This window comes from Petromyzon marinus, chromosome 1 (assembly GCF_048934315.1).
Source record: "Petromyzon marinus isolate PM22_M1 ecotype Great Lakes invasive population chromosome 1, UKy_Petmar_22M1.pri1.0, whole genome shotgun sequence".
NCBI lineage: Eukaryota > Metazoa > Chordata > Hyperoartia > Petromyzontiformes > Petromyzontidae > Petromyzon > Petromyzon marinus.
This window is the reverse complement of record NC_133667.1, coordinates 3,380,795-3,395,093: the sequence shown is the minus strand read 5'-3', so window position 1 is coordinate 3,395,093 and position 14,299 is coordinate 3,380,795. Positions and strand designations below refer to the sequence as shown.

The following is a 14,299-nucleotide window of genomic DNA, read 5'->3' as shown; positions in this document are numbered from 1 at the left end:
TATTTTTTATTTTTACCTACGTGAATTTACCGAAAGAACCAAAGAGTATAGATCATTGCAGTCACGAAAACTTCAAATCTAGAATGCTGAGATGCCTGGGTTCCACAAATTAAGCACAATGCTTTAACTTGCATGTCAAAGCCAAGACTGTAGCCACATTCATAAACTGTAGCCGCATTCATAAACTTGTCCTTTGCCTATGATTTAGTTTAAAAAGCAAGTTATCATGCTGAAGCTGGCCAGAATCCTACCATGTTGCTGAACGCTGCAGCTAATCTGGAATATGCTCAGCAGTCTAAAGATGCGTACCTACCAGCGAACAAGTTCGTACAGGCTTCCCCAGAGATTTGTGCTGGCTCCAATGCTATTCAACATGTACATTAACGATATGTCACAGACGGGGTTCTGCAAGTTTATGTACACGGTAAACATCTGAGTCTGTGATCATTTAACATAAAAGTAACAAAAAAAAGATATGACAAAGAACTTGACCTTTTAATGCTGGAATAATTGATCCAATTGCTAGAATAAAAAAACGAAATATAAGACCAGCTAAAGATAGATTATGTAAGGGATGCATTCCTGGGAAATACTACTGAACTCGAAATTACTTAAAGCGAACTCTAATTTCTCATAGACATGTTAAAATCAGGGGTTGTGTTCACGAGCTGACATTTCTGGGGGAAAAGAAGTGTCACAAAATGTCATGAAGTGTACAATAATGCATGATAAGTTAATAATACATACAAATAATTAGGTAAAGCTTACATACATTGTTAAAGAGCTTTGCTGATTTTGATCTTCAATCCAGACACTTAAAAGTCTTTTCAACTTTTCTATAATTCCATTATTGCTCTGCGTTATTTTAGTGGCGATTAAAGGTGCCACATTTTGAGCACATTCTTCAATTTTTCCTGTATTAACTTGAATGGTTTTCACCGAAGTCATGGGTAGGTCGAGAATGATGGCAATATCGACTGCCTTTTCACCTGCTTCAAAACGCTTTACTGTGCGATTTGCTCTCCTCTAAGCCCTTTTTATCTTTTAAACCATATTGCTACCTATCACATGTGCAATGACTACACAAAATGGTGGGCTGTCAGAAGGAGGCTGAGCACATAGCAGGGAATTTTGGTGGTACGCACGTTGTGGGTACAGTATGGTAGTTATCACATTGAAAAATAGTCGGTTTTCACTGCATTCTTTCCGAGGTAAAAAAAAAAAATTGCGCGATTTTTTTTGCATTTAAATAAAAAAAATGCAATTCGTTGTAAGTAATTTTGAGTAAAAAAGATGCAAGTGCAAAACATTAAACTTATAAGGAAACATGTTCCCTGAATTCATCAGCGATGTGCAAAACAATGCAAGATTCTACAGCTTATCAAGGAAGATTCCTGTATGTGAACTTGTGGTCAAACGGAATGAAAAAAGTACGTTCGCATGAAGAACATCAGAGATCTATGAAATACTGACACTGAGATTTGTACTGTTGCAGAACATGCATGACAATGGAAGTGCAACAAAGATCACTTTTTAACAATATGGAAGTGTTACATATTAACTTTTATTTCCAAAAAGTAGGGAATCTATGAAGATCCATAAAGATAAAACATACATTATTGGAGTTGCTAGTTATAAACTATGTACAGCTTGGGAAAAAAAAAAATCTATATTAATATAATTAACTAATACTAATATATTCTTGGGTCTTTCGGTAAAGTCACGTAGAATGAGAATAAAAAAATAAAACAAAATAAGACAATAAAATTCTCACGACGTTTCGGCCACAACACAAGTAGCCCCCTTCATTGAAGCGCTGTCGTCCCGACAGTTCTGTTCCTTCACCTGAAGAAGGCTACTTGTGTTGTGGCCGAAACGTCGTGAGAATTTTATTGTCTTATTTTGTTTTATTGTTGTATTCTCATTCTAAGTGACTTCACCGAAAGAACCAAAGAAGATGAATCCTTGCAGTCACGAAAGCTTTAAATCGAAATATAATACTAATATGTCGAACACAACAATGCTATCCTGGTACAGGCTAGTATATTAATGAGCAGTATAATGAATACATGCATCATAGGTGAATCATTGACCCAGATGATTGTAATACAATGAGTATACGCAATTTTTTAATGGTTCAAATCTTGATTGCCTGTTCCTGTGATGTCATGATACCTATATACGAAGTCGGGTCAGGTGCCATCGTTATTGTGACTTCCTGGACTTTAGTCTGACTTCATGGATTCTGTCCTGAAGATGCTTGGTGTAGTCTTGAGTGAAAAATCATCTCTAATGGATACATTTATAATTGTTCAACTTATGTTCTGTCAATCTAGATTTGAAGTTTTCGTGACTGCTGGGATCCATACTCTTTGGTTCTTTCGGTAAAGTCACGTAGGGTATAAAATAAATTAAATCACGACGTTTCCGGCGCAACACAAGCGTCCGTCATCAGGTGTGACAACCACAGCAAGAAACAATTGCTGAAGCGGGCAAAAGGGGTGCTTGTATCAAGCGGCTATATAGGTAAGAGAGGGGGGCGAAGCCAGGGAGGAGAGATAGAGAAGGGGGGAGGAGCCAGGCAGGAGAGATAGAGAGGGTGGGGGTGGGGGGTAGGGAGAGTTGGGGTGCTGCACGACGTCGACGCCGGGGCTGGGCAGCGAACGGGGCTGGGAGTAGGGGAAAGACAGCATTGGTACGGCCAAATGCCGGGGCTGGGAAGTAAGCGGTGGTGGAGAATGTCAGTAGAGAAATTTGTCCTGACTATTGCATGGAGCAATGCTAAATATCGATTTAAAGCTTTCGTGACTGCAAGGATTCATCTTCTTGGGTTCTTTCGGTAAAGTCACGTAGAATGAGAATGAAATAATAAATTAATAAAATAACACAATAAAATTCTCACGACGTTTCGGCCACAACACAAGTGGCCTTCATCAGGTGAAGGGACGAGACTGTCTCGAGGACAGCGCTGGAACGAACAGTCTCGTCCCTTCACCTGATGATGGCCACTTGTATTGTGGCTGAAACGTCGTGATAATTTTATTGTGTTATTTTATTTTATTAATTTATTATTTTATTCTCATTCTACGTGACTTTACCGAAAGAACCAAAGAAGATGAATGCTAAATATATTATTAATTATATTTATCTGCGACAGGCAACGTGTGTTTATATAATTAATGTTAAGAAAAGTTTGGCATGGGCAGAACACGTTGCTCTAATTCACGACAGCTGGTGCGAGAGAATAATGATGCAGTGGTATCCAAAAAGGGAACATGCCTAAGAGTATGGTGACTCCAGAGATGGAGCGATGGATGAAATTAACTCGTGTGAAGGTGCTGGATGGATTGTTACATCAAGTCAAGTTTATTTGTTTAACCACGTGGAGAACTCAAAAGAAAACAGGACTGCCACGCTCACCCTTGTGAATTCAACGGGAGAGTATTGCTCACATGTGGGGGGGCGCAGTGCTCGCACCCGAGTTATAGAAAAGCATCTGAACATCGCAATGCGTGCGATCTCGTGTATGCTGAAATCGACACCGACCCAGTGGCTCCCAGCGCTCACCCACATCGCTCCGCGGCAAAACCGTCGTGAAACAGCAGCCGTCCGGGAGTACCAAAAAATGATTGTCAACCCACACCTTCCGATACATCGGGACATAAATAACGCCACCCCTTCTGAATCGCAGCAGCCTCACTCCACGCCACAAATACAAATAAAGGCGAGCGATGGAAGCCAGTTTGGATTGTGGCCAACATAAAAATAAACATTGGGGCTATGTGACACAATGAAATGGTGGCGTGAACCCGAGTGCACAACAGAACCTGCTCCCTTGCCCCCTCTAATAGAAGGCCCACGAGGTCACTCGTCACGTTGGGGCGGCCCCCGTGGCCCAGGTCACGGCTGGTGCGCTTGTGCCAGCAGGCTCACCGCCCAGTCGTAATGCGACCCGGAGCTAGTTTCGACCGGCAACACAGAGCCCTCGCCAGAGAAGCTATCGCCTGCGCTTGTGTACGAGGACCTGGAGTATTTATGGTCTCCCACGTGGAGAATATTGTGGTTACCTGGGGCAAACACCACGTGCAAGCAGTGAAATCACTGCTCGTGGTAGTCTCCTGCTCACAGGGTTGGAACCGCAGCTACGAGACCTGATTTGAGCAACTATACTTCACCCTATTTGGTGCCAACTCTTGCCGCCACTGCTGCTATTTACCGCCTAGGTGCGGCACTGCCATAATATTTTTCACTCAGTGACTGAGCATCAATCAAAGTATGCTTAACACACTTCTAATCTAACTACGCAGTAACTCAAATTGGGCCCTGCGCTGCTGCGAGCACCCAGAACAGAATTGAGGAGGATGGACAGCAAGTCACGTGTAACACCCACTCCGCCCCAAGGGGCATGGCATGGTCAGTCCGTCAACCCTCCTCCCCATTATATGGAGGAATTACCTCTAAAATTGTTTAAAATGTTAAAAGATTGACAAATCTTAGTCAGAGTGTTTGGGTTCTATGCTGTCGCAGAGGAACGAGTTCTTTAAGTACCTACCTGGAGCCAGAATGATAATACTGAGGTGATAATTTGATTAGACAGTAATATAGTTTAATATCAACTATACATTAAAAATCCACCAGGAATTTTTTCTTAACTTCCTCAAGGCAAATGTTAAAGCAATGAGATGAAGCTTTACAGCAGTGGACTGGGATAGAATGATTGATAAGACAAGCAATTGAGAATATATGATCAAATAAAAAACACTTCTAGCAGTCCAAAACATATTTATCCACAAATTAAGCAATAAAAAATCCGGCTCAAGTAAGAACAATATAAAGAAAATAAGGGCTCCATACAGAGCCTACAAAAGGGACAAATATCAAAAAATACTACAAAGAACTGCATGTAAGGCTTAAAAGACATTAGGAATGTCAAGAAAGTGGTAGAAAGAACGTCACTATTGCAATAAAACAAATTCTAATTATTATTTTTACAAAATGACAGTCAAAAAATCATTTTTAAGTAGGAAGTAAAAAAATAATGTAACAACTAAAAAGGGTGAAATTGTAGACGACAGACAGGAACTGGTCAATGTAGTAAATGAACACGTCGTAGAATTGTTCACCAAAGCAGACAAATAAAATACCTCAGGCTAAAGTACAAGCCTCAATCTAAAAAGATTTCCATATAAAGGACAGAGAAGTGTTTGCGGGGCTAGAAGCACTCAATAAAAATATATAATTTGGCCTGGAAGGTGCATATCCAGGGGTACACGTTGAACTTAGGGACATCATCCATAAAGCATTGACCAACATCTTGATGTCACTTCACACCATGGAGGTGCCAACGGATTAGAAAATTGCAAATACCCATCCACAAAAAAGGAGATAAAACTGACCCAGATAACTACCGACAATTTATTCTCAATTGGTTTACATGCAAGCTCGGGCAATAAATAATCAGATCTAAATTTGCGAACTACTTATAGAATAACAGATTTAGGAAAAAGCCAACATCGAAACAGAAAAGGCAGATCAAGCAAATGTTTAACTAATGTATTGGATTTTTGAGATAGCAATGGTGACAAAGGAAACAAACTAATCATACAGCGTAATATACTTAGTCCCACATGAAAGATTAATACTAAAAGTCGAAGCCGCTGACATTTTTGGGAATTAAAGCAAGTGGCTCAAGAGCTGGCTGACATCATAAAAACAAAGAGTCGTCATAAGTGGAGTAACCACAAATTGGGGAGAGGTAATCCACTAAGTACTGGAACCATTGCTATTCCTATTATTAATGGCTTAGATTCTGATAGAGTGAGAAAACTGGTGAAATATGCATATTATACAAAACTAGGGGGGCTGTGGAAAACAGCGAAAACAGCAGTAAATAAAAGTTCAGAAACATTTAGACCAAATCCAAAACTGGGAAGGAACCGGGCCAAATTAAATTTAACACACAACGTAAAACAATAAAAGTAGGTAGAAAAAACATAAAATACAAATATCGAATAGTAGGTATGGAACTTGTGGAAACAACATATGAAAAGGATCTAGGAGTTAAAAGTTGACTAAGCACTGGCCTCAATCCAGACAAACCAGAGATTTAAAAACATATTACAATGCTTGGGTGTTTCGTGAAAAGTGTTGAATATAAATCCAGGGATGTCATGCTAAGGCATAGAATGCACTCATTCAACCCCACTTCGAGTGGTCACCATTATTCAAAAAGGCCATTACTCTTCTGGAGGGAGTCCATAAGAGAGCAACTAGAGCAGTTCCTGGACTCAAGGACAGATCATACACAGATCAAACACTACATCTCTTTAGTCTAGAAGAGAGAAAAAAAAGTAATGGGGACTTTATTCAGGTATACAACATATCACCCACGCTTAACACTGAGAATAGCACCGGATGCCTCAGGTGGAAGTTCAGGACCGAGGCCAGGAGGCAATTTTTTGTATAAAAAGTGATGGGAGCGGAATAGGCTGCTCAAACAGGTGGTGTAAGCTGATTCTCACTGGGACCCTTTAGAGGCCAACCGAAATTCGGTTTCGGCGCCGAAAGTTGGCAAATGGCCTCTTTCGGCATAGTTTCTGTTTCGGCCGAAGCCAAAAAGTAAACTTTCGGTTTACTTTCGGTTTCGGCCGAAAGTATTTTTTTACTTTCGGTTTACTTTCGGTTTTGGCCGAAACCAGAAATTGAGTTTAGGTCGGCCTCTTTGACCCTTTGAGAAATCACTCGATGAGATACTAGAATCTATCTCCTTAACGCAACTGAACAAGCGAGGTGGCCCAAATGGCCCCTTCTCGTTTGCGATCTGTATTATGTTCTTATGTGTCCATCGTGCAATTTTCATATCAGGACTCTACAACACATTCAACCACTACTGAGCCGTGTCATAGCCAACACGGTGGCATGTAGCATAGCATCGACAAGGCTCGATTATGGAACCTCACTACTCTATGGGACGTCTGGCAAAAACGTTACCAAGCTGCAGCATGCACAACATTCTCTGTCAAGTGTTGTGATGGGTACTGCAAGATCCGACCATGTCCGCCGTCCAGTGCTCGCCGAGCTGCATTGGCTTCCGGCATGGTTGGCGACATACGGTGCGAAGGAAATTCAACATACAGAGATTCCAATGACGTCACATATTATGAAGCTATCGGTAGTAACACAAACATGGGGTTTGATTGCATTGCCTTGGACGAAAAGGATTTAAATAACCAATTTCTAAAATGTACAAATTTAAGATCGACATTTACAATAATGTGCGGAGGGATATAAAATATCATATACAAGTAAAATTTACCTCAGGCAGGACAGGCAATCCCCTCAGCAGTGTCAGGGTCGACGTGGTTGAAACTCTCCCGAAATGAATGTCGCAAGTAACGACGTGAAAAGGATGTCACATTTGATGATGCCAAGGATGTCACATTTGATTATGCCAAATGCGAGGGGAGGTTAGAATGTGTGTCACATGTAATGCAATGGCATCATGGGGGAGCATGGAACATGATAGCACTGACCAAAAAGACTGAAATTTTTTTTCCATTTAAAACACCATAGGTTTTAGGTAATCTGTTAATGATTTGCCTGCTTTTCTCTATTTTAAGTTCCTAATTACAACAACTTTATGGTAGAATTTATTTACTCTGGATCCTATTTAAGACAGTCATCGCATGACCCCATGTTTCAGACAAGACAGATAGATCGACAAATACAGATAAATGGACGCAGCTAATGCATTAGCTCTTTTAACCTGAATTGCAAAGCATAAAAAAGAGCAATGAGAAGCATTACACAGATTCACTTTGATCAGATTTGCTTGGATAGACCAATACATTTTGTAATTTGTATTGATAGATTTGTTTTCATTCTGCAAAGAAGTTTTCCTTTTCCTAGGTCTGTGCTATGGGATGGAATTTGAAGCTTGTTGCAGCCTCATGGAATTCTACTCTTCGGGTGTTGTGTGAATGCAGATACTGTGGTGCAGGTGTCAGAGGCTCATCATGACATGTTTTAGTACAATATTGACTCTCCCACCAAGTGTACAATAATAATTATACATTGTCTGGCCAACATGTCAAACACACATGAATGAGGTGTTTTAAATGGCCGAGGCAATTAAATATTTTATTTTCTAGGACACTTTTTCCAGGGGTGTACATACTTCACTCCGCGACTGGGGTACCAATCAATCCGAAATCAGTGCTACTCTGCGATGTCGAAACGCCAAACATCAGCATTAAAAAAACCCGTTATCGAAAAATTCAACTTTGAATAGTGCATCGTGTACAGCTCGTCGAGATGAGTCGATTGCCGCATCGCCAAACAACAGACTAAAAATGACTGCATCACGGATATTATGCGAGAGCCGGGGTTCATTTTGTAAAACGGGAATTAATTTTGTCGTGCCCCGTGTGCATATATGGACATGAATGAACAAAAACCCATTGATGTCGTGTCTACAAACATACATACCCTTGTTTCCCTTCAACGTGACTTTAAAGAACCAAGAATATACATACCCACGGCAAGATAGGACAAATGTGCTGTTTCTTCGATCTCCGCTTCTGCACGCCTTCCCGCCTTGCGGTAGTGGATCTTGTACCCAGTGATGTCACCATTGTGTGTCTCCAATGAAGGTGGTTTCCATCGCACAAGGACACTCTGCAAATGTCAAGGTTCGAGTTTATGCAATTACTCTTACATAATTACAATACGTAAAACGCTTTGGCCTATTGCTATAACAACTACTGCCATATAAACAAGGTGTTTACATTGTATGTGTACATTGTATATATTGCTTCAAGGTAAACTGTTTCAAGAAAATAATTTGTAAAGTGACCAACTACATATCCTTCACGAAGAAAAGTACGAGGTGAATTTTTTTATGCTCCAGTGATTTTAAGTGCTATAATAAACAGGTGTAACGACACCAGGAAGGTCCAAAAATAGCAGCTATAATGTCAGACACGGAATTAAAATGCTTCCCAAAACTTTACAGATAGCACTGACAGAAATTCCAGGTTCAAGGAACTCTGGGACGAGCCTTGAACCTCGCCTTGATGGTTCTCTTAGAACCGTCTTGCTATTATATTCTTGGTTCTTTCGGTAAAGTCACGTTGAAGGGAAACAATAAAATAATAAAATCTATTGCCTAGTAATGGTTGGAGATAGTCATACCTCGGTATACGACCGCTTTGGAATACGTCGAATTTGGTACACGTCGTGTTTTGACGAGAAAAAAATGTCTTGGGGTACGACGTCTTGCTTGGGATACGAGGCGCTGCTTGCAAGAACTTGTATGGGTCGGGATGTGTCACCGCGTTCACGACTGAAACAAAGCGCCGATTCCTCAGCCTGCCTGTACAGTAGTTTTAATGGAAGGGGACTCTCCTTACAAAAAATAACATCTCCCCCTCCTCCTCCTAACTTTCCTCACCACCATCCTCGTAGGCTCTCAACTCCTCTCAGCAAGGTAAAGTGATGTTACATGTAATTGTTATTTCTATTTATTATTTATTAATGCATTTATTTTAATTTATGTATGCATTTTAGTAATAAGTAGTGTCTACATTATGTTATACAACCCCATTAATGTACAATATGCCGTATAAAATATAATTTATTATACTCTGGAATGGATTATTTCCTTTCCCTTTATGTCTTATGGGAAAAATTAGTTTGCTATACGTCATTTCTGGAACGACTTAACGACGTATACCGAGGTACCACTGTATTTAGTTTACTACTTGGTGTTTTCTATTTTTTCCTTGAACACTTATCCTGTGAATTGTGTTGTCCTGATCGGTCTGCTGCGATAGATTCATACGAGACTTGCATGCAAATCGTTGTAGATTTTATATTTGATATAAGCCGTTGGGTTTCAATTGAGAGAGTGAGTGTCGAAGGCTGAATAAACAAACACAAGATATGTCACTGGGCTGCGACTGTGGCTAACCACCTGCGTTCATGGACCCCCACGCAGGCATTCATTTGAGGCATTTGGTGGGTGTCTAGCTGAGACCAACTCTCACAGTAAGGGATGGAGTTCGCATGGATGAGAATTGAAAACGGTGTAGTGTTGCTCTAAACTAAGATACAGTGAGGGGAAAAAGTATTTGATCCCCTGCTGATTTTGTACGTTTGCCCACTGACAAAGAAATGATCAGTCTATAATTTTAATGGTAGTTTATTTGAACAGTGCGAGACAGAATAACAAAATCCAGAAAAACGCATGTCAAAAATGTTATAAATTGATTTGCATTGTAATGAGGGAAATAAGTATTTGATCTCTCTGCAAAACATGACTTAGTACTTGGTGGCAAAACCCTTGTTGGCAAGCACAGAGGTCAGACGGTTCTTGTAGTTGGCCAGCAGGTTTGCACACATTTCAGGAGGGATTTTGCCCCACTCCTCTTTGCAGATCTTCTCCAAGTCATTAAGGTTTCGAGGCTGACGTTTGACAACTCGAACCTTCAGCTCCCTCCACAGATTTTCTATGGGATTAAGGTCTGGAGACTGGCTAGGCCACTCCAGGACCTTAATGTGCTTCTTCTTGAGCCACTCCTTTGTTGCCTTGGCCGTGTGTTTTGGGTCATTGTCATGCTGGAGTACCCATCCACGACCCATTTTCAATGCCCTGGCTGAGGGAAGGAGGTTCTCACCCAAGATTTGACGATACATGGCCCTGTCCATCGTCCCTTTGATGCGGTGAAGTTGTCCTGTCCCCTTAGCAGAAAAAACCCCCAAAGCATAATGTTTCCACTTCCATGTTTGACGGTGGGGATGGTGTTCTTGGGGTCATAGGCAGCATTCCTCCTCCTCCAAACACGGCGAGTTGAGTTGATGCCAAAGAACTCCATTTTGGTCTCATCTGACCACAACACTTTCACCCAGTTGTCCTCTGAATCATTCAGATGTTCATTGGCAAACTTCAGACGGGCATGTATATGTGCTTTCTTGAGCAGGGGGTCCTTGCGGGCGCTGCAGGATTTCAGTCCTTCATGGCGTAGTGTGTTACCAATTGTTTTCTTGGTGACTATGGTCCCAGCTGCCTTGAGATCATTGACAAGATCCTCCCGTGTGGTTCTGGGCTGCTTCCTCACCGTTCTAATGATCATTGCAACTCCACAAGGTGAGATCTTGCATAGAGCCCTAGGCCAAGGGAGATTGACCGTTCTTTTGTGTTTCTTCCATTTGCGAATAATCGCACCAACTGTTGTCACCTTCTCACAAAGCTGCTTGGCAATGGTCTTGTTGCCCATTCCAGCCTTGTGTAGGTCTACAATCTTGTCCCTGACATCCTTGGAGCGCTCTTTGGTCTTGGCCATGGTGGAGAGTTTGGAATCTGATTGATTGATTGCTTCTGTGGACAGGTGCCTTTTATACAGGTAACACGCTGAGATTAGGAGCACTCCCTTTAAGAGTGTGCTCCTAATCTCAGCTCGTTACCTGTATAAAAGCCACCTGGGAGACAGAAATCTTTCTGATTGAGAGGGGATCAAATACTTATTTCCCTCATTAAAATGCAAATCAATTTATAACATTTTTGACAGGCGTTTTTCTGGATTTTGTTGTTATTCTGTCTCTCACTGTTCAAATAAACCTACCATTAAAATTATAGACTGATCATTTCTTTGTCAGTGGGCAAACGTACAAAATCAGCAGGGGATCAATTACTTTTTCCCTCACTGTATAGGCATCAGGGTCAGCATCGAACCCACGACTTCCTGCATACCATGCAAAGGAAAATAATATATTGCCACCATCTCATTTTGCCACCATCTCATTTTCAAGTATCTACATTGTCTGAAGCTGATATGAAAACTAAATAAAAATGTGCACACTCCTTACATTTGAATGGCACTGGGTTTAAAACGCAAAATATATATCAGGAGTTTGTAATGCCCTGAATCTACTTCTTCATCCCAAAGAAAATATGTGTAAAGTAATGAAGCTTATGGATTAATAGAATAGTTGTAGGGTAGATAAGTAATAATACCTGTGTAATATCAGATTTGGAATGCCATAAAAGTCACTTACCTGTGAGTTCACCACTTCCAGTATTAGTTCCTGTGGAGATCCACTAGGTACTGCACAAGATACAGGAAGCATTAGAAAACAGTCTATTAACACTTTATACAGCATATTGTAAAATTATGTAAATTTTAATATATTAAAATCAACACTCTACAAAGCGTGATCCTGAATATAACCACCAAAACTGCACATAACAGTGGAAACATGTTAAGTACAAACCAGGCTTGGAAAATGAACATATAACTTCAGGAGAGTGAACCCCCTGTATTTATGCTCTTCTTATCCACAAATCCTAAAACTTGTGGTGCCCATGTGGTCTGTGAGAAGTCCTATATTCCGTGGGGGTATAACTCAATAAAATTGTGTTTTTTTTCCCATAAATACTGAGTGTATACACATGTATACAAGTACTGCACCTGTATACACATGCAAAATACTCAAACATGTTATATACATGCATGTGCATACATACATACAAACAAACACGTACATATATCACATCGAAGAATTGTGCATATATGTATGCATGTTGGTTCCACCTACATATGTACATACAGATGGGGCCTATGCACAGCTACAAACTCCTCTTTGTGATATTCTGCAATGTTTTCATAGAGCATCACAGATGGGGCAATCTGAGAACAGCACCTCGATATCAGTGTGTAATAAAACACCAAAAAAATAATTGAAACAAATGTTTTACATTAATATGAAAGTTTATTTTAAAAAAAAAACCTTATCGTTATAGGCAATACATCTTACAAAAAAAACAATTTATTCAAAGTTTTAAAGTATATTCTAATTATGTACCAAGATATATATTTTTACACAGATCAAGGTGCAAGCCACAAACCATCAGAGTATGTACGAACGATAGCATCCTCAGAGGACACCCCAGGCCCGTGCTTGTTGTAGGCCACCACACGGAAGCTGTAACGGGTGAATTTCCTGAGGCCTTCCTTTGTGAAGGATGGACCATTGGTGTCCAGATCCTGTGACATGCCACACATTAAACACATTCAATCGGTTTCATACTCAAAGGGAAGAAATACTCACTGTTCAGAGCTATTTACTGTACCTAGGTGTAAGCCTCTATAAACCACTCTTGTCAGAAAAATGTACAGCACAAGAAAATATCACAAATATATTTCTACTGCAGTTCAGTTTAAATGATCGGTTTTACTATCACTCTTCCAAAAAGTACCAGAAATCAGATGCAATAATACAATTTACCAGCATTTGAAACATCCGGACACAAATGTTGAAACTTACTGATGCGCTTGACCAGTGCGATTCGTACTGCCCCCCATGTATACTGGTTTGCCGCAGTATTATAGTGTCATCAGCCAAGGCTCCCAAATGTTGTCCTAGCCTGCTGAAACCAGTTGTGTCTGGGCCAGCTTGGGAACTGCCAGATCTTGTGCCATGTCATTGGGTAGCAACGCAGAAGTTGAGAGCAACATGAGCGGTTCTGTTGACAGGCATCTGTCTTAGAATTGCCAAACAGAGCCAGGTGCCTTGCAGCAACCAGGCTGGCCATTTCACCCAGGCCGATGCGCTCTGCAACCCCATTGTTGCTGACAAAGTCGAACCAGCTGATGCCAAGGATGCAACACTGGAAAGCCCGTATCTTATCTGAGTCAGCCTTCAGCATAATGCAGATCTCAGACCCATACAACAAAACTGAAACAACACGGAAGTTATATTGGCAGTTTTGCAGATAGGCTCAGCTCTATCTCCAGTCATCACCGAGTTGTAATTATTAAAGATGGATTGACAATGCCGATGCATAAATCGGTATCGGTGAAATACTTGGAGGAGTCTGTGTTACTGCCCAGATATGTGAACCTATTGGTAGATTCCAGTGCCTGACCCAGCATATATAAATGTGGGAAGGGGCAGAGCCACAAAAATCTAATTCTTAAGTTTAGTTTTTGTCCAAGAGGTATGAGGAATGTTATCTGCCTGGTCAAAACTAGTCGATGTTGTGGGCCATGTTGCTGGGTCTTCTGTAAAAAGAACATAATCAGAATAATCGAGATCAGTAAACAAATGTTATCTTAACAGTTTTGCCAAAGGCATTCAAGCACAAAGGCATGATCCAGTCAATTGCGATGCAGAAGAGCGCAGGGGCAAGGAAGCCGCTTTGGCGGACGCCCGATAGTGTCGTGAAATGTCCAGATAAGTCCTACCCATCTGGATACGTCATATTGACCCAGATAACCGATAATGGATGACATTAACCAGA

The 14,299-nt window shown here is 40.8% G+C and overlaps 1 protein-coding gene across 4 annotated transcripts in view; it reads right to left on the bottom strand.

Moving 5' to 3' along the window:
* LOC103091688 (neogenin) overlaps nucleotides 1-14,299 on the bottom strand; it is a 267,517-nt gene that overhangs the window by 111,666 nt on the left and 141,552 nt on the right. For all 4 annotated transcript variants that reach the window (XM_032947567.2, XM_032947655.2, XM_032947737.2 and 1 more), the window contains exons 11-13: nucleotides 12,905-13,043; nucleotides 12,055-12,104; nucleotides 8,535-8,676 (exon numbers count right to left, since the gene is read on the bottom strand). In XM_032947567.2, the coding sequence (XP_032803458.2) occupies nucleotides 8,535-8,676; nucleotides 12,055-12,104; nucleotides 12,905-13,043 (331 nt within the window). The remainder of the gene's footprint in view (nucleotides 1-8,534; nucleotides 8,677-12,054; nucleotides 12,105-12,904; nucleotides 13,044-14,299) is intronic.